The 19,654-nt window shown below is 60.8% G+C and overlaps 1 protein-coding gene across 1 annotated transcript in view; it reads left to right on the top strand.

Annotated features, from left to right (window-relative positions):
- LOC118710577 (junctional adhesion molecule-like) overlaps positions 1 to 17,598 on the top strand; it is a 60,751-nt gene extending 43,153 nt beyond the window's left edge. The window contains exons 6-13 of the mRNA XM_036423115.2: positions 1,585 to 1,736; positions 3,952 to 4,180; positions 8,338 to 8,450; positions 10,033 to 10,267; positions 12,858 to 12,996; positions 14,051 to 14,111; positions 15,330 to 15,416; positions 17,188 to 17,598. Coding sequence (XP_036279008.1) covers positions 1,585 to 1,736; positions 3,952 to 4,180; positions 8,338 to 8,450; positions 10,033 to 10,267; positions 12,858 to 12,996; positions 14,051 to 14,111; positions 15,330 to 15,416; positions 17,188 to 17,238 — 1,067 coding nt within the window. The 3' untranslated portion in view covers positions 17,239 to 17,598. The remainder of the gene's footprint in view (positions 1 to 1,584; positions 1,737 to 3,951; positions 4,181 to 8,337; positions 8,451 to 10,032; positions 10,268 to 12,857; positions 12,997 to 14,050; positions 14,112 to 15,329; positions 15,417 to 17,187) is intronic.
- The last annotated feature ends 2,056 nt before the right edge of the window (positions 17,599 to 19,654 follow it).

Genomic DNA, 19,654 nt, shown 5'->3' with positions numbered 1-19,654 from the left:
TTGCATATTAGGGTTTTATATAGACACACTAGAGGCCCGGTGCACAAAATTCATGCACAGCGGGTGTCCCTCAGCCCAACCTACACCCTCTCCAATCTGGGATTCCTGGGGGATGTCTGACTGCCGGTTTAGGCCAGATCCCACCAGGAGTTGGATATCCCTCTCACAATCCAGGACTACTGGCTCCTAATCACTTGCCTGCTTGCCTGACTGCCTGCTCACCCCTAACCACCTCTGCCTGCCTGTCTGATTGTCCCTAACTGCCTTTGGCTGCCTGCCTGACCACTCCCTAACCACTCCCCTGCTGGCCTGAATGTTCCTTACTGTCTCTCTCCCTGTACCCCCCTCTCCCCACCATGGCCTGATTACCCCCAACTGCTTGCTCCCCGTGCCAGCCTGATCTTGCCCCTTACTGCTTGCTCCCCTGCTGGCCTCCTCACTCCTAACAGCCTTTGCCTTGGCCCCTGCCACTGTGGCTTTGTCCAGAAGGAAGTTGGATGTCTGGAAGATGTCTGGTTGACCTGGTCTAATTAGCATATTACCCTTTTATTAGTACAGATCACTGTGTTTCCTGTGCTGTACCTCCCATCCCCAGGGCTGTTCTGAAACTGTTGATCGCTGGTCCTCAGTCCCTTTCCCTCTCCCCAGCCTCCCCTTCTGTGAGCATCGTCTCTAAAGGTGTCTTTCTTTCTTGGCGATATTTTCTCTTTCTTGTGAAAACACAGCATGTCTTCTGAAAACAGGAGTATCCATCTAACGGTTCTCCCTGGTAGTGAAAGGAGGAGTGACTGGAGCAGTGCAGAGATAGTGGGCTGGCACCGTGCGTGTCCCCATCTGCTGGGAGCCAGGGCTGGGGTGGGGGGCGTGGCAGGAGACAGACACAAAGGCCCAGCAGGCCTGATCCCGAGGACCCGCACGTGTGGCGGCCAGAAGCAGCGGCGAGTGCAGAGATGAGCGTTTGTGAAGGAACCAAAGAACCGAGCGAACAGCGAGGGAGGGAAGAGGCCGGGAGCTGCTTTGTCCATGGGGACGGTTGGTTAACCAGGAACTAGGGACATCGCTTCTGTGTGTGGGTGTTTCAGTACCCGCCCGAAAGCAGGGACCTCAGGCTTCTCTTCTTCCTTTGGAAAGGAGTGGGGTGGGGGATTCTGGAGAAGGGAGGGCCGATGGGAGAGGGCCAGTAGTGAAAGGAGTGGATGGGGTGGGGGATTCTGGGGAAGGGAGGGCCGATAGGAGAGGGCCAGTAGTGAAAGGAGTGGGTGGGGTGGGGGATTCTGGGGAAGGGAGGGCCGAGAGGAGAGGGCCAGTAGTGAAAGGAGTGGGGTGGGGTGGGGGATTCTGGGGAAGGGAGGGCCGAGAGGAGAGGGCCAGTAGTGTGTGTCGCAGAGCCCTTACCCGGTCCCTGTGGCGGCCAGAGGGTGTCCCCTCCTCCGAAAGGCCGTGCTGCCTCGAGTGAGGGCCTCTGCGCACAGGTCCTCGCTGGGCCAGCGGGGAGGGCAGGTGTGAGGCCCGTGGTGACCGGTACTGGTCTGTGCCGCCCGGCACGTCCCTAAGGGTGCCTCCTCTTGCCCTTGGCTTCTGCAGGCTATTTCTTGGGCCTGAACGCCCTGATGGTGTCCTCCCGGGAGCTGACGGTGCACGCGGGGGAGCCCGCCCTGCTGGGCTGCATGTTCCAGAGCGTGGAAGGGAAACGCGTGACCAAGGTCGACTGGACATTCTCACCCAGGGAGCACGACGACCAGGTAACAAGGACACGGGGCCGAGCAGCGGGGAGCTGCCCGGGGTTGGGCCACAGGGAGGCGGTCAGGTCTCCAGGGGCCGGGAGTTGAGTGTCTGGAGCTCAGGCCCAGGAGCGCGTCAGGAGCCGGCAATGCTGGACGGTCAGCCTCGCGGCCACTCCGTCTGCAAGGCCGAAGCTGACGACCCCCTGAGGGGCAGGTGGAGGTGTGCGTGCAAGTGTCAGTTCCTCTTCTCAGTGCTGCCCTCTGTGGAGCAGCGCAGGTGCTGGGGAGGGAGGGAGCTGTGACACATTGGTCTGCAGTTGGCTGTGGCCTCGGCATGCATGTGCGGCAGAATATTCTCCGCCTCCTTCCCAGCTGCGGGCCACGTGGGTGGCAGTCAGCACAGTGTGGGCCACGTGGGCGGCAGTCAGCACAGCTGTGGGCCACGTGGGATGGCAGGTCAGCACAGTGTGGGCCACCTGGGGTGGCAGTCAGCACAGCTGTGGGCCACGTGGGTGGCAGTCAGCACAGCTGTGGGCCACGTGGGTGGCAGTCAGCACAGCTGTGGGCCACGTGGGGAGGCAGATCAGCACAGCTGTGGGCCACGTGGGCGGCAGTCAGCACAGCTGTGGGCCACGTGGGTGGCAGTCAGCACAGCTGTGGGCCACGTGGGTGGCAGTCAGCACAGCTGTGGGCCACGTGGGTGGCAGTCAGCACAGCTGTGGGCCACGTGGGATGGCAGGTCAGCACAGCTGTGGGCCACCTGGGGTGGCAGTCAGCACAGCTGTGGGCCACGTGGGTGGCAGTCAGCACAGCTGTGGGCCACCTGGGGTGGCAGTCAGCACAGCTGTGGGCCACGTGGGTGGCAGTCAGCACAGCTGTGGGCCACGTGGGTGGTAGTCAGCACAGCTGTGGGCCACGTGGGTGGCAGTCAGCACAGCTGTGGGCCACGTGGGCGGCAGTCAGCACAGCTGTGGGCCACGTGGGTGGCAGTCAGCACAGCTGTGGGCCATGTGGGCGGCAGTCAGCACAGCTGTGGGCCATGTGGGATGGCAGGTCAGCACAGCTGTGGGCCACCTGGGGTGGCAGTCAGCACAGCTGTGGGCCACGTGGGTGGCAGTCAGCACAGCTGTGGGCCACGTGGGTGGCAGTCAGCACAGCTGTGGGCCACGTGGGGAGGCAGATCAGCACAGCTGTGGGCCACGTGGGTGGCAGTCAGCACAGCTGTGGGCCACGTGGGTGGCAGTCAGCACAGCTGCAGAGGATGTCTCGTGGGCTCCTCAGAGCAGAAAGCGAGCTTCTGTGGAGCTGTTCCATGTCAGGATCATCTGGGGAAAACGTCCTCATAGTATGTTATTAACCACAAGCCCCAGTGTTTGCAAATGAAGGATTATTTCCGAAGCTCGGGACACGCCATTCTCAGAATGCTGCGCTCACTCAGTGCTCATGACCATGTGGTGCTGTAAGCGGGAGCCCATGGTGTAAGCACAGGAAGGGTCCACCAGGCCCGCCCCCGGCACTTCCTGTTGATGCCTCCTCCTGCCTCACTGAAGCTGCCGAGAGGGAGTGGACGGGGGAGTGACAGCCACAGGCTGGGCCGTGCGAGCCAGGGGTGTCCCATCTTCCTCTGCAGCCGCTCCCGGGGCTGTGGCAGAGGACGGGGTGAAATGGGAGGTGGTTTCCACAAGGAGTGAACCCCCAGAGCCAGCTTCAGAGTGGGTGCTGCATTGCACCCCAAGGTCGGGCCCAAAACTGTGGCCCCTCTGTCTCCATCGGGCTCTGTCTGCATGAGCCATGGAGCCGCGAGCAAGAGATGCTTTCTGGCATACGATGATTTTAAAAAATCCTATTCAAGTGTTTCATTTTGCCCTGGCCGGTTCGGCTCAGTGGATAGAGCATCGGCCTGCAGACTGGAGGGTCCTGGGTTCGATTCCAGTCAAGGGCACATGCCTGGGTTTCAGGCTTGATCCCCAGTGGAGGGTGGGCGGGAGGCAGCTGATAAATGATTCTCTCTCATCATCGATGTTTCTATCTCTCCCTCTCCCTTCCTCTCTGAAATCCATAAAAAAAAAAAAAGGAAAAAAATAATAGCAAAATATTTCCCTTTGAATGAGCACCTTCTGATGATCCACATGAGCTTTCTGGTCATGTGACGTGGCCGTGCCGCTGCAGGGCAGGGTTGAGTGCAGCCCGGGGTTGGAGCGCTGACCCAGGCCCCATGCCTGCCCTCCAGGTGGACTACGTGCTGTACCATTACTCCAACCTCAGCGTGCCCGTGGGGCGCTTCCAGCACCGGGTGAGCCTGGTGGGGGACCTCGCACACAACGACGGCTCTCTCCTGCTCCGAGACGTGGAGGAGGCCGACCGGGGCACCTACACCTGCGAGATCCGCCTGGAGCTGGAGAGCCGCGTGTTCAAAACCCACGTGGCGCTGCACGTGCTGCCGGCAGAGCCCCGAGGTGCGTGGCTGCGCTCAGAGGGGGAGGGCTGGAGGCCGGAGGGCTGGGACGGAGGCCGGTGCCAGCCCCGGGCTCCGTGCCCGCCGCAGCACAAGCTGCAGGCAGCAGTGCTCTCCAGGTAAAGGGAGGATCCCCTAGCCAGCGTGGCTCAGTGGGCGGAGCGTGGCCCTGCGGACTGCAGGGTCCCGAGTTCGATTCCAGTCAGGGGCACGTGCCTGGGCTGGGGGCTCGATCGTGAGGAGAGGCGTGCAGGAGGCAGCCAGTTCATGATTTTCTCTCATCATTGATGTTTCTCTCTCTCCCCCTCCCTTCCTCTCTGAAATCAATAAGAATATATTTAACAAACGAATAAAATGCGGATGACGGTATTGTCACTTCAGACAGCTTTCCTGCTCTGGGGAGTGCTGAGAGGAGGTGCAGGCCGAGAGGGCAGTGCTGCGCCAGGCCCGTTTGTTAGGTGTCAGGCCCGTGCCTGATCCCGAGGCCTCTGACCACACGTCCTTGTCACTGTGCCCGGCCCTTCCCGCGGCGCCCACGCTCTGCCACACGTGTGCCGCAGGGCCTGCAGTCAGCGCTCTGGGGCATGAAGGGCACGCGCAGATGTCCCCAGCTTCTTGGCTTCCAGTTTCCCATTTGTAAACGGAGGGCCTGGCTTCGGCAGGAGGCGGTGTGAGAACTGCTCTGTGGGGCCCCGGATCCAGGGAACCTGGGGGCGCTGGAAGGATGGGAGCAGGGAGGGCGGTTTGGAAACCCCAGATCTCTGCGCGTGTTTGAGAGAGGGAGACAGAAGGAACAGTCTGTGGCCTCAGGACCGGTCTAGTTGGGGCACTGGAGTGTGCTCCCCTCCCCCCATCTGGCTGGTTTGGGCCCCTCCTTTAGAGAGATCCTCTGGGCACCCCACCTCCAGCTGACACTCCTCCCTGCTCAGCGTCTGCCCTGGGACACTCCTCCCTGCTCAGTGTCTGCCCGGTGACACTCCTCCCTGCTCAGTGTCTGCCCGGTGACACTCCTCCCTGCTCAGTGTCTGCCCGGTGACACTCCTCCCTGCTCAGTGTCTGCCCGGTGACACTCCTCCCTGCTCAGTGTCTGCCCGGTGACACTCCTCCCTGCTCAGTGTCTGCCCGGGGACACTCCTCCCTGCTCAGTGTCTGCCCGGTGACACTCCTCCCTGCTCAGTGTCTGCCCGGTGACACTCCTCCCTGCTCAGTGTCTGCCCGGTGACACTCCTCCCTGCTCAGTGTCTGCCCGGTGACACTCCTCCCTGCTCAGCTGTCTCTGCCGGTGACACTCCTCCCTGCTCAGCTGTCTCTGCCCGGGGACACTCCTCCCTGCTCAGTGTCTGCCCGGTGACACTCCTCCCTGCTCAGTGTCTGCCCGGGGACACTCCTCCCTGCTCAGCTGTCTCTGCCGGTCACCTGGGTCTGTGTGCTTGGTCGCCTGACCGGCACAGAGGGAGTGATCAACACACTTATGAATGAATGGGACTCTTAAATGTGCCCCTCACGAGTTTGTCATCTGAAAACTGGAGTTGTAGGCGGTAGCTTCTGGCCCCTCTCCTAATTTACTTATTTATTTTCTTTACTTTTCTTCAATTGTCATTTTCCCCTGACGCCCAAGCGGTGCCCTCGGGGAAGAGGGCAGCGATCAGCGCCCATGCTCCGGGCCGCGGGCCGCGCTCTGCTGCCTCCTGATGCCACGCCATCGCGGTCCACACGGCGGGGCCCACCGAGCGCGGAGGGAGCGACCCGAAGGAACCGTCCACGCAGCCGGGACAATTGTCGGCAGTTAGGTGCCCCAGAGCTGTGGCTGCCTTTCCCTCTCGCCCACGTGGGAGGAACCGGCTCCTGGAGAGGCGTGCTCGCCCTGTGACAGTGCCGCTCTGCAGGCTCTGATCTCTGCCCAGGCACCTTCAGCTGACGATTTTCCCGATTCCAGTTCTTTAGTTCTTTCCCCACATTTCTCGCTTAAACACCACAGACCATGTTCTCACAAATAAAGCAACGCCACTTCCTGTTTGGCTGCTTTCGGGTGGCCGTCCGTCCGCTCTGAGGTGTGGAGTGGCGGAGTGGGAAGCGGGGCGTGGGCCCACTCAGGGGCTCTCAGCTGCTGGTGCTCCTGGCTCTGTCTCCACGTTCATCCTCTGGGCACAGGGAGGGTCAGATTCATCCTCTGGGCACAGGGAGGGTCAGAGTTCATCCTCTGCGCACAGGGAGGGTCAGAGTTCATCCTCTGGGCACGGGGAGGGTCAGAGTTCATCCTCTGGGCACAGGGAGGGTCAGATTCATCCTCTGGGCACAGGGAGGGTCAGATTCATCCTCTGGGCACAGGGAGGGTCAGATTCATCCTCTGGGCACAGGGAGGGTCAGATTCATCCTCTGGGCACGGGGAGGGTCAGAGTTCATCCTCTGGGCACAGGGAGGGTCAGATTCATCCTCTGGGCACAGGGAGGGTCAGATTCATCCTCTGGGCACAGGGAGGGTCAGATTCATCCTCTGGGCACTGGGAGGGTCAGATTCATCCTCTGGGCACAGGGAGGGTCAGAGTTCATCCTCTTCAGTGGGGAGGGTCAGAGTTCATCCTCTGGGCACAGGGAGGGTCAGGGTTCATCCTCTGCGCACAGGGAGGGTCAGGGTTCATCCTCTGGGCACGGGGAGGGTCAGAGTTCATCCTCTGGGCACGGGGAGGGTCAGATTCATCCTCTGCACGTGGGGAGGGTCAGAGTTCATCCTCTGCGCACAGGGAGGGTCAGATTCATCCTCTGGGCACAGGGAGGGTCAGAGTTCATCCTCTGGGCACGGGGAGGGTCAGAGTTCATCCTCTGCACATGGGGAGGGTCAGAGTTCATCCTCTGCACATGGGGAGGGTCAGAGTTCATCCTCTGGGCACGGGGAGGGTCAGATTCATCCTCTGCACGTGGGGAGGGTCAGAGTTCATCCTCTGCTCTTGGGGAGGGTCAGAGTTCATCCTCTGCACGTGGGGAGGGTCAGAGTTCATCCTCTGCTCTTGGGGAGGGTCAGAGTGAGCAGCTCCAAGCACTGCAATGCCCGGCCACAGGCTCTGCAGGGCGCCGCCCACATGCCTGCCGCACTGGGAGGGCTCAGAGGGCTCATTATTATGTCACCTTTAAAAAGCAGAGTTCAGTTTTAAATAATATACACATTTTTATTATTGATTTCAGAGAGGAAGGGAGAGGGAGAGAGAGAGAGAAACATTCATGATCAGAGAGGATCATGGATAGGCCGCCTCCTGCACGCCCCACACTGCGGATGGAGCCCACAGCCCTGGCCTGTGCCCTGACCGGGAACCGAGCTGCGACCTCCTGGTTCCGAGGTGGGCTGAGCCGTGGAGTCATGCCGGCCGGGATGGAGTTCGGTCTGTGAAGTGTTGCTGGAATTCGAGGGTGTTCCCGCCTCCCCCGGCGTGAATTCTTATGACTTCAAGTTCATAGTATTTTCTTTGCTTCCCTCCCGTCCTGCATTCGTCCTGCTGGGCAGAAGCTTGCTCCGGGAAACGGGGGGAAAGGTCGGCCTGTGTGCTGTCTGCTCCCTCTGAACGTCACCTGGTGAGCTTCGGAAGGCGCTGTGTCCAGCGAAGGCCTGCTTCTGCCTCCCTCAACAGCCCTCCCCGCCCTCTCTGCGCTGGCTCTGTTCAGGGAGGCAGGAGCGGGTCTTCGCTGGACACAGCTCCTCCCCAAGCTCACTGGGCGAAGCTCACCAGGCGACGTGGAGGAAGGAGCAATGAGGAGAGTGCTGTACCTTCCCACTTCCTGTTTACGCGAAGCAGAGGTGGGGCCCTTGGGGGACAGCGGGGTGGGCTTCAGGTTCTGCGCTGCCTTCTCTGTGAACTGGGGTGGAGCGGGGCCGTGGAGGGAGAGGGACTGAGGACCAGGAGGTGTTTGTTGTACGAAGACAGCAGGACTCCCGGCTGGGTGTGCGTGGCGGCTGGAGGGCTCGTCCTTGGAGCACGTGAGGTGTGAGGGAGCTTCTGAACCGGGACCCCACGGGCCTTTCGGGGCTGCCATGGAGAGGATGTGTGTCGTGGGGGTTGTAATGCTGATCGTACTGTGGAGGGTCTGCAGCTGATATCATCTCTCTGGAAGCTCTTTGGCCTCTACTGAATATGTCTTGGGTTTGACCTGATTTATCCTCTTCTCCCAGAGCTCGAGGTCCATGTGGGTGATACGGTTCCAATGGGCTGTGCTTTCCAGAGCACGGAAGAGAAGCTCATGACCAAGGTCGACTGGACGTTCTCCCCAGGGCAGCACGCCAAGGTACCGGGGAGGGACCGCGGCTGTGGCGGCCGCCAGTGACAGGAGCCGGAGAGGGGCATCCCGGCGTCCGGTGCCGTGTGGTGGCACGCTGGGCCACGTGGCTGGGACGCTTCCGCTTTTGGGTGGGAAGAAAACTCTAATGAATACGATAAGATAAGGAAGGGGAGCCCTGGCCGGTGTGGCTCAGTGGATGGAGCACCAGCCTGTGGACCAAAGGGTTCCAGGTCTGATTCCGGTCAAGGGCAGTACCTCAGCTGCATGCTCCTCCCCAGCCTGGGCCCTGGTCAGGGTGCGTGCAAGAGGTCCGAGTGCAGTGGCGTCTTACAACAAGAGGCAACCGTTCAATGTGTCTCTCTCATCGATGTTTCTCTCTGTCTCTCCCTCTCCCTTCCACTCTCTAAAAATCACTGGAAAATTTTCCTTGGGTGAGGATTAAAAAAAAAAGATGATGAGGAAGAAGAAGGAGGGTGAGGAGGAGGGGGAGGAGGAGGAAAAGGAGGAGGAGCGGGAGGAGAAGGAAGAGAAGGAGGAGGAGAAGGGAGGGGAGGGGGATGTGGAGGAGGAGGGGGAGGAGGGGGATGTGGAGGAGGAGGGGGAGGAGGGGGAGGAGGGGGAAGAGGAGGAGGAGGAAGAGGAAGAGGAGGAGGAGAGGGAGAAGGAAGAGGAGGGGGAGGAGGAGGAAGAGGAAGAGGAGGAGGGGGAGGAGGAGGAAGAAGAGGACGGGGGCGGGAGGAGGGGGAGGAGATGCCTGATTGTGTGGCAGTGGAGCCTTGTATGGGCACCTGTATGGCTCGGCCTCTGCATACAGCCCTCCTCCCTTTCTCTCCGGAGCTCCTGGGAGAGCAGGCAGGTTCTGGGCCGGGCCAGAGCGCTCTGGGCCGGAGAGAAGCACAGTGGCAGCTGTGCTCTTACGTGGGTTACGTTTGTGAGTTTCTCTTCGCCCCTCACCCCTCTCACGGGTGGAGACAGCCCTGTCGCAGGGGCTTCAGAGGCTGGACTGCAGCTGGGAAGGTGTGAGACAGCATGTTCGTTCATGAGACTGGGATGTCACTGGGGGAGGCGCTCAGGCCACGCCGTGTGGCTGGGCCCCCAGAGGGCTTACTGCTAATGTAGGAGAAGCTGGGAGCTTGTGCGAGGTTCAGGTTTTATAACCAAGACAGAGGCCATCCTGTAAACAGCCATGCCATCACTGCTCCTCTCCGCTCCGGGCCGGGGGCTGCACCCCGGACACGGGGAAGCCCTGCGGAGGGTCCATCCGCGCGTCAGCGCCCGGGAGGCCCCCTTTCACTTGTCTTTGTGCCCGAACGGCCATCCCCGCTTCTTTCCTTGAAAGCTTTTAAAAATGCGACTGTTTATGCTCCTTACTTTAAAAATGCCAACCTGTGCTCCTTTATGCGTATTTTTGGGGCGTCTGCTGCGCAGTGAAAGCCCGCCCTGACGGGGACCCACGTCGGGGGAGGAGCCACGGGCGCTAATGCAGGAGCAGCACATGCCTGCACACGCGTGTGTGTCCTTGCTGACGGCACCTGTGCTGGTTCACATTGAGCCCCCCCCCCTCGCTCACGCCTTTGCCTCCCTCCAGGAGGAGGCGGTGCTGCACTATTCCGCCGGAGGCAGAGGACCCCCGGGGCCCCCCCAGAGTGGGGGCCGCTTCCGGAACCGCGTGGTGCTGGTGGGGGTCACGGCGCACGACGGCTCCGTCCTGCTCCAGGGAGCGCGGGAGTCCGACGCGGGCAGCTACACCTGCAGCGTCCAGCTGGGGGAGCTGGCCTTCAGGAAGACCTTCGCGCTGCTCGTGAGGCGGAGAGAGCCCGCAGGTGTGTGACCCGGGGCTGGGCGGCGGGACCGGCTGGTTAGCGTGGCCAGCACGAGCGAGGCCCGGTGGCCTGGGGTGGGAACGGCCAGGAGGCGCCCCCGGGGCTGACCCCGTGCTGGCCCGGCCCCGAGGCTGGTGCCTCTTTCAGTGTGTGGCCCTGGGCAGCGCGGTGGCCTCACCTGGTCCCTGCCTTGCCGGTGGGTCAGGGTCGAGGAGCTGGTACGTTCGGGGACCGGCCTTGGCCAGCCCTCCCGGGCAGCGCGGCCGCCGGCTCCACAGCCTGGGACGCGGAGCCGGGAGCCGCAGCTCAGACGCCTGGCTGTGCTCTGGGGGGAGGGGACGGCCCCTGCGCTGGGGGGCAGAGAACAGGCAGGAAGGCAGGGACAGAAGTGGGTGAGGGTTCTGAGCAAAGGCGCTGTGTTCTGGGAAACAGGGAGGCGCGTGCAGGGGCAGAGGCTGGCTGTGTTGACTGGAGGTTGCTAAGTGAGGGTTAGAGGTAAACCTTAACCCAGTTAGCAGCCAGGATGTGGCTGTGGAGTCTGCCTTGCACCAGGGCCTCGGGGCTTGGCTGTGGTTGGCTGGAGGGGGCCGGGGTAGGATGGAGCTTACCTCCATGCCCTGGCCTGGGACTTAGTCTGTGGAGGCCCCTTCTTGTCTGTAGCAGAGTCCCGGCTGCAGAGGGGCAGGACAGAGGCTCTCCTCACCCTCCGAAGTCTTATCCCAGCCGCACAGACCAAAGCCTGGCCACGGCGCCCGGTCGCTCACGGCGCCCGGTCTCCCCAGCGCCCGGTCCCCCCAGCGCCCGGTCCCCCCCAGCGCCTTGGTAGTGCCCCCTCCTCCCCCCCGCCCTGCCCTCCATCCAGCCCTGCAGGTGCCTGCCCTGCTCCCTCCCAGGCACTGGCAGTGGCTCCTCAAGCTCAGGACATAAACATGCTCCTCTCCTCTTACCTCACGTTCTTCTCTGCTTAGCTCTCATCCTATGGCTTTTTTTTTCTTTAGTTAATCTCACCCGAGGATATTTTCCCATTGATTTTTAGAGAGAGAGGAAGAGAGAAATATTGAGGTGAGAGAAACACGTCGATTGGTTGCCTCCTGCAAACCCCCAACCAGGGCCTGGGCCGGGGAGGAACTGCAGCTGAGTTATGTGCCCTTCACCGGAATCGAACCTGGGACCCTTTGGTGCGCAGGATGCCGCTCTATCCACTGAGCCACACCGGCCAGGGCCCTTTCTTTTTCCTAAAGCAGCTTTATTGAGCTAGGAAAACAGCGCACCTGCTTAGGCGCACAGCTCAGGGAGCTGGTGTGAGCGGAGCTGTGCAGCCTGACCACACCAGGTTTGATGGCCAGATGCTGGCTGCAGGGTGCAGATGGCGTCTCTCCTCTCACTTCCTGCTGTCTCATTCCTCCATGCACCGCCTTCTGGCGGCCGCTGCTGCCTCGCTTGCTTCCCATCCCGAAGGCACTCGCACACCCCGCCTCCTTTCCGAGCGGATGGGAGGCCACATGCTCTGTGTGGGACAGTCTGTCCATCTCGGTAGAGCTGTATGCGGCCCACCCCATGCCCCCCAATGCAAGACACCCAGCCGCGGACTCCTTCCCAGCCCACCTCCTCCACTCCCATCACCCACTCCCGCCATCGCCTCCACTCGCACCCCCGCCCCCAGCGAACGGCGCCCCCTGCCCGCTGTGCTCTCCGCTGCCAGCTCCCAGGGCCCCGTCTAACCGATGATGGTCCTGTGGTTTCTGCGCCTGACTCCGGATCTGCCTTCTTTCCCGCCCACCCACCGCCTTCGTGCGGCGTCCTCATCTCTGTCTTGAGCTCAGGCCTCTGCCTGTCTCTGCTCTCAAGCTTGGCTTCAGTCAAGGGCTCCCTCTTCCTGCAGCAGCTGGCCCGCCTTCCTCAGCCACAGTCCCTGCACTCAGGCCCATGGCGATGGCCTCTCAGCGCGCCCCCTGCCTCCGTGACAAAAGCCAGATCGTGTTTGTGTGTTTGGAACGAACCCAGGAAATGTGCGAAGGGCACCCTGTGTGGGAATGTGCCCCCGAGGCCTCCCGGGCGCCCTGACCGCAGGCCGGGCTCCGTGGCAGAGAGCCTTTGGAAGAGTCACTGCCCTCGGCAGCCGCGGCTCAGCGGGTGAGCACCGACCTGTGAACCAGGAGGTCAGTGTGATTCCCGGGCAAGGGCACATGCTCAGGCCAGGGGCTTGATCCCCAGGGAGAGGCGTGCAGGAGGCAACCGATCCATGGCTCTCTCATCATTGATGTTCCTCTCTCTCTCCCGCTCTGAAATCAATAAAATATATTTTAAAAAACCATCACTTTCCCGTAGAAACATCAGTAGCCTCTAGGAGTGTGTTGTGTCAGCGTCATCTGTGACCCAAGTGTTAAGAGAATTGTTGGCGCCAGAGGGGCCTCCGAGCGAGGCTGCCTCTCCTGCCCGTACGCAGGGCACGGCTTCGGCTCTCAAGCCACAGGGCCCGCTGGGGTCCTAGTGCTTCCACCGGGTGGAGCGGGCCTGCGCCCCACTCCCTGCCTGGCTGTGCTGCTGTGCCGTCACCGGTGACACTGAACCCCACTGCTCCGTCCCCCAGCGCTGGTGACCGCCACGGCCCCCAGACCCGAGGTGCTGGGCGGGACCCAGCTGCTGATCGTCGTGGGCATCGTCTGCGTCACTGTCCTGCTGCTTCCGGTGCTCATCCTGACCGCGAGGAGGATCCAGGGGAGTAAGAGGTACGCGCTCCGCGGGAGACGGGGCTGCTGGTGCCCGGCTGCTTCTGCCGAGGGGGAGGGGAGACCGGCTGAGCGGAGCCCTCTCCCCAGAAGGGCTGTTTCCGAGGGGAACGGCCTCTGTGCACCATGTGGCACCAGATGCCCTGGGCATTGTGACCGCCCCTGCTCCCAGGCCGTGTGCACCCCACCCCCTCCGCTGTGGACGAGCAGCTCCTGGACAAACGGTGGTCCAGGCGCAGCTCATTAAGAGTCTATCCTAGCCCGGCCAGCGAGGCTCAGGGGCTGAGCACAGACCCAGGCACCAGGAGGTCATAGTTCGATTCCCAGCCAGGCACAGGCCAGGGTTGTGGGCTCAGTGCCTAGTAGGGGGCGTGCAGGAGGCAGCCAATCGATTCCCTCTCATTGATGTTTCTATTTCTCTTTCCCTTTCCCTTCCTCTCTGAAATTAATAAAAACATATTTTAAAAAAACTTTGTAAATCTTAAGCACAAACTATAATGGTGCCATTCAATGCCTGAGATAAACTATTTTAAAAAAAAATTAAATCAATTTTTAGAGAGAAAGAGGGAGAGAGAGAGAGAGTGAAAATAAAAAATAGGCCAAAATACAAAAAAAGTGTCTTCAATGGCAAATGCAGAAGGCAAATGGCCAAGACATCACAGGCCAAGGAGTGGGAAGCGGCCAGAGCACACAGTGGGGTGCTTGTGGGGTGCAGAGCACACAGTGGGGTGCTGCTGGGTGATTCCACTGGGCCTTTGACCTGCCGGCCCAGCAGCACTGCCTGGTCCGGGAGGTGAGCAGGTAGCCTGGGGCCCAGCTCCGTGCACCCACTGCCCCGTCACAGATAGAAAGCCGGGGGCCGGGGTGGGGGGCTGGGAGCTGCTGCCCAGCCCTCAGGTCTCCGGTGCTCTCTGCTCGCCGGGAGGCGCCGCGGGCTTCGGGTGAGCTGGGAGAGTCCAGGGAGAACAGCCCGGCTCGGTGCCTCTTCCTGAGCGCCGAGGGCACCTGGACTGGCCAGCCTGGCCGCTAACCGCCTGCATCTCCTGCCTTGCAGCTCCGGGACGTCCAGGGCCCTGGAGAAGAGCCTGGAGGACAGGGACAGGGCTCGGCCCGAGGTAAGAGGGGGCTCTGTGCGTGGCTGTGCCTCTCAGGGCGGCGGGCCCTCACTCAGCCTGGGTCTCAGCACGTGGGCACGGCTGGCGCAGAGCCCGGCTCGGCCTCTCCCCGCTGGACTGACGCCCCCGGGAGGGGGTGCGTGTGGGCAGCTGGGCCGCCAGTGTGTGAGCGTGTCTGGGGGCCGAGCAGGGAGCACTGGACTCGGGCCAGACAGCCCGGTGTGGGCCCAGCCTTGCGCCCTCCCTGAGCCTGTTTGCTCGTCAGTAAAAGCAGGACCAGGGCCCGGACCCACCCTGCATGGGCTCAGGTCTCGGGGTGACAGGAGGCGGAGCGGGGCGCCTGGGGAGTGTCCGGGGAGCCAGGCTAGGGGGAGATGCAGGCCCGTGAGCCGAGAGGACCCTCGGCCCTCTCCTCTGTGTTCGCTGGAACGGCTGTGATGGCTCGGCCAGGGGCTGAGAAATGGGCTCGTTCCTTTTAGCTCCTTTTCCTTTCTTTCTCTTTTAAACTTTTAACCCCCCTTTGGGATGTGAGCCTCCCGTCTCTGGTCTGTCTGGGCTCCAGTGTCCCGGAGTCTCCCCCGGGTGACGCTGCTTCCCCAGTAAAGGTGGAGATGGCCTTCGCCGTGCGCCCAGCCTCCCGGAGGCTCCGGAGGCGCCCGGCCACGGCCTGGGAGGCTGGGCGCAGGTCGGTGGCTGGCTGGTGCCGCCTCCCCAGGCCGAGGAGGAGGTCACCACGGAGCAGATCGGATTTGGCGAGAGAAGGATTGGGGCTGCTCCCTAATGCCACCAAACAAAGGCTGCTTGGGAAAGATTTGGTTCCTAAGATAGGGCTCTGAGGAGTTAATTCTCTGGAACACTGATGATGGAATTATCGTATTGATGATAATTCCCTAACTTTCAGTGACCTCTGTGCCCGCCCGTGTGGGTGGCTGATGCCATGAGAATCGTAGCAGGAGGCCTTTTCATAGGACCACTGAGCCCCTGGGGGTGGCTCAGCCCGGAACCAGGAGGTCAGGGTCCAATCCCAGCCACGGGCACAGGCCCTGGTTGCAGGCTCGATCCCCAGAGTGGGTGTGCCTGAGGCAGCCGATCCGTGATTCTCTCTCAGCATTGATGTTTCTCTCTCTCTCCCTCTCCCTTCCTCTCTGAAATCAATACAAATATATATTAAAAAGCAGAACTGCTGATTTTCAGGAGTGTTTTACCTTTTCCCTATAGAAGCATGTTTACTCCTCAATCACCACGTGGGAGGTGCCCAAGGAAGAAGAGCCACGTGACAGGTCAGAGGCCACCTACATGACCATGGTGAGGAGGGCAGGTGTCGGAGGGGGCGGGCCTGGGGGAGGGTGTGGGGGAGGAGATGGCCAGGGCTGGAGGGGTGGGATACAGCGGGACTGGGGGAGCTGCTGCTGAGGGCAGGGAAGTCAGATGCTGAGCTCTGCCGGGAAGAAGACTCATTCCAAGGTGCCTCACCCCCGGCCTTGAGTACTAGGGGCAGAGGGCCGGAGTGAAGAGGGGCCTTCACTGTGGATGACATGGTGCCTCTGCCCCAGGTCCTCGCCTAGGCCCTGTGTGAGGTTACACACCTAATAAGGGGGTGCTGTTGCCAGGGCAGATGGCAGATAGCGGGCAGGCACACGGCGCTGTTGGCCCGGGAGGCAGAGGGTCCTGGGGGGGCGGGACTGAGAGAGAAGGAGAGGACTCGTGGCCATGGGGCAGTGTGGCTGGGGAGAGGGTGGTGGAGATGGAGGAGGCAGAGGGGATGAATGGCGATGAAAACAGATGCTTTCCAGAAGGTCCCCCCCAGCCCCTACATTCCTTTATTCCGAGAGCGACTTATCATGGCTGGGCTGGGCTGGCCTGACCTGACCTCACTCTGGCACATCGCTCTGGGCTCAGCCCCCCAGGGAGCACAGCAGCTGGAGGAGGCCCCTGGGTGCCGGGCGGGCAGGACAGGCCTGGCCCTGGAGCGGGTTCCGCTGGGCAGCGGGTGAGGCTCGTGCGCTTCCTGTGACCCGGGGCCGAGGACACATGACTCCCCGAGGACACAGCCCGGAGCCTGGCCGGGTGCCGCCGCTGGCACAGGGCCCCTCTCTGAGCTGGAGTCGGATGTAGTCACCCCCTCGGCCCTCACTGCCGTGTGACCGGCCGTGTGGTCTGCAGGGACCTCCGGCCGGCTGCCCTGAGACCTGCTGACGCAGTGCCCTGCTCCTGCCCCGGGCCGGGTTCGCAGAGGCCGTGAGGTTGGGGGCTGGGGGGCGGGGGGGGTGAGTGTCTTCAAAGCTCCTTGCCCAGGTTCAGTTTAGATGCTTCAAATTTACTCTCTTATTTTTTATTTTTATTTTACTTTTTTATTCTTACTTTTATCACCTGAGGGTTTTTCCCATTGATTTTTAGAAGGAGTGGATGGAAGAGAGGAGGAGAGTCAGAGAGGAACACTGAAGGATTGGTTGCCTCCCGATGACCCTGAGCCAGCCAGGAGCCTGTGACCACCGTGTGTGCCCTTGACAGGAATTGAACCCGGGACCCTTCAGTCCACAGGCTGATGCTCTATCCACTGAGCCACACCAGCTAGAGTGGTGGCTTATAAGTTAAACTCTGCAGGAAATAGCACCTCTGTCCTCTTAAAACGGGCTCCAGCCCCCAGATCTCGGGCTGGCAGGGTGCTGTGCAGACTCTGCACCCAAACAGCAAGCTTGTGCAGGCCTGGGACGGGAGCAGGCGGCACAGGACCTTTGGCTTTGGCGTTGAGCTGATTCAGACGAAGGGCCGCATACTGTGCCCCTTTCTCAGCTTGTACAGCAAAGTGGCTAAGTCACAGCTTTGGAGCTGGCTGACCCATGAGTCTAAGTCCTGACTCTGACTTAGAAGCGAGGTGACCTTGGGCAGGTAACTTAGCACCTCTGAGCCTCAGTTAAAATGGGAATACTTCCCGGGTGGTGAGGTTCAAAAGAGACGGTACACGTGACATTCGGAACGGGGCCAGTGGGCGGGAAGAGCTCAGTGCGTGGTGACTGTTCAGAGGGAAACGCGTCTCACAAACGTGCTTTGTGCCGCTTTCTTCCCTTCCCGGCAGCGCCCAGTGTGGCCTCCCGTGCCGAGAAACCCACCTGGGCAAGCCTTTTAAGAAGACAGTCCCTCACCTGCAGGAGGCAGAGGAGCCCCTGTGTGGCCAGTCCCCGTGCCAGCGTGCAGACCCCTCCCAGCTGCCCTGCCTGCCTGGATGGACAGAGGCTGAAGATGGGGGCTCGGAGCCTGGCAGGAGGGTGGGCACCTCTGGACCAGGCCCCGATGGGAAGCATGGACATGGCCCTCTGGAGTGGCCCTGGGACCCCGGCTGAGCTGCCCTCTGCACCCAGCACCCCGTCCGGTCAATCCCTCGAGTTGGCATCTTTGCGGATGTGACCCTGGGAAGAATCGCAGTGAAAACCAACCCGAATGTTTCCTTCAGCACATCGTCCCTAAATAAATGTGATCTGTGGATGTCTCCTCTCGTCTTGCTCTGGCTGGGGGCGAGAGGAGTGGAACTCTGGAATCAGCGAGGGGACTGAGAAAGCTTTGGAGGGTTGAAAGTGGGGTATGAATATACCTCTAGGATTTGGGCCAGCGCTGCTTTAAAAAAAATTATACACATACACACACATACACTGAGTGGCCAGATTATTATGATCTCTGAACTCCTAATAGTCTGGCCACTCAGTGTATATCCTATATAATAAAAGGCTAATATGCAAATTGTCCCCTCCACCAGGAGTTCAATCAGCAGGCAGGCCAGCCAACTGCCCATGTCCCCTCCCCCTGGCCAGGCTGGCCGGACCCACCATGCACAAATTCATGCACCACGCCTCTAGTGTGTGTGTGTGTGTGTGTGTGTGTGTGTGTGTGTGTGTATGTGTGTGTGTGTGTATACTAGAGGCCCAGCGCATGAAATTCGTGCATGGGGGGTAGGGATGGGGTTGGGTGGCATCCCTCAGCCCAGCCTGCACCCTCTCCAATCTGGGACATCCCTCTCACAATCCAGGACTGCTGGCTCCCAACTGCTCACCTGCCTGCCTTCCTGATTGCCCCTACTGCTTCTGCCTATCAGTCTGATCACCCCCTTGCCAGCCTGATTGATGCCTAACTGCTCCCCTGCAAGCCTGATTGCCCCTAACTGCTCTCCCCTGCAGGCCTGGGTAACCCCCAACTGCCCTTCCCTGCAGGCCTAGTTGCCCCCAACTTCCCTCCTTTGCTGGCCTGGTTACCCTAATTGCCCTCCCCTGCTGGCCTGATTGCCCACAATTGCCTTCCCTTGCAGATCTGGTGCCTCCCAACTGCCCTTCCCTGCTGTCCATCTTGTGTTCACATGGGGAAAACCATCTTTGACCACATAGGGGCATCCATCTTGTTTGTTGGAATGATGGTTAATTTCCATATTACTCTTTTATTAGATAGAATAGAGGCCTGGTGCATGGGAGGGGGCCAGCTGGTTTGCCCTGAAGGGTGTCCCGGATCAGGGTGGGGGCTCCCTTGGGGTGTGGGGTGGCCTGAGTGAGGGGCCTGTGATGGTTTGCAGGCCGGCCACACCCCCTGGTGACCCAAGTGGAGGCCCTGGTATCTGGGATTTATTTACCTTCTACAATTAAAACTCTGTAGCCTTGAGCAGAGGCCAGGGCTGGCCAGGGTGTGTGGGAAGCTTGGTTTCCTCCATTGCTGGGGAAACCCAAGCCCGCTGCTAACTCTATGGCTGCAGCCATCTTGGTTGGGTTAATTTGCATACTTGTTCCTGATTGGCTAGTGGATGTGGTCAATTTGCATATTACTCTTTTACACACACACACACTCTGAGTGGCTGGTTACTATGGGTTCAGAGATCGTAATAATTTGGCCACGGAGGAAGTGAGATGGAGAGAGAGAATCATTGATGGGCTGTCTCCTGTAGGCCCACACTGGGGATCAAGCCCACAGCAGGGCATGTGCCCGGACTGGAAATTGAACCCTGACCTCCTGGTTCATAAGTCAATGCTCAACCACTGAGCCACTCCAGCTGGGCTCACCAGTGCTTTCTCTCTGGCTGGGCTCAGAGTGGCTGGTGGCTCTGTGAGCCCCACAGAGGCTCCCGAAAGTCCCGGGTGGAGCATGAGCATTTCTTTGTCTTTTTCAGAAGCGACGCGAACAGGTTGCCAAGGTAATTAGCCAACGACTTACCTCGTGGTCTGAAACGTGAGGTTCCTATACCTTGTGGTTACCATTAGGAGGCTCACTACGGTTCATTTTTAAATCCCTGGTTCTGGGCTCTGATTTCTAGCCTGGGCTCAGCTCACAGCCCTCGAGATGCATCCCGTCCTCCTCATCCTCTGTATCGGTCCTCCCCTTGGGCGATCAGGCAGGCGGAGGCATGCGTGCCTCTCCCTGCTGGTACAGTTGGAGTGGAGCTGCATTGTTCAGAGCTTCCTAACTCACCACCAGGACCACCCACTAGTGACGCCTCTCTCTCCCGGCTGCTCTGGGGCCTCCCCTTGGAGGCCCGTGGCCTCCTGTTGTCCTTGCTCAGCCATGGCGAA

Source organism: Pipistrellus kuhlii, unplaced genomic scaffold, assembly GCF_014108245.1.
Source record: "Pipistrellus kuhlii isolate mPipKuh1 unplaced genomic scaffold, mPipKuh1.p scaffold_m20_p_77, whole genome shotgun sequence".
Lineage (NCBI taxonomy): Eukaryota > Metazoa > Chordata > Mammalia > Chiroptera > Vespertilionidae > Pipistrellus > Pipistrellus kuhlii.
The sequence above is the reverse complement of the archived record's forward strand: the minus strand, read 5'-3'. Positions and strand labels throughout refer to the sequence as shown.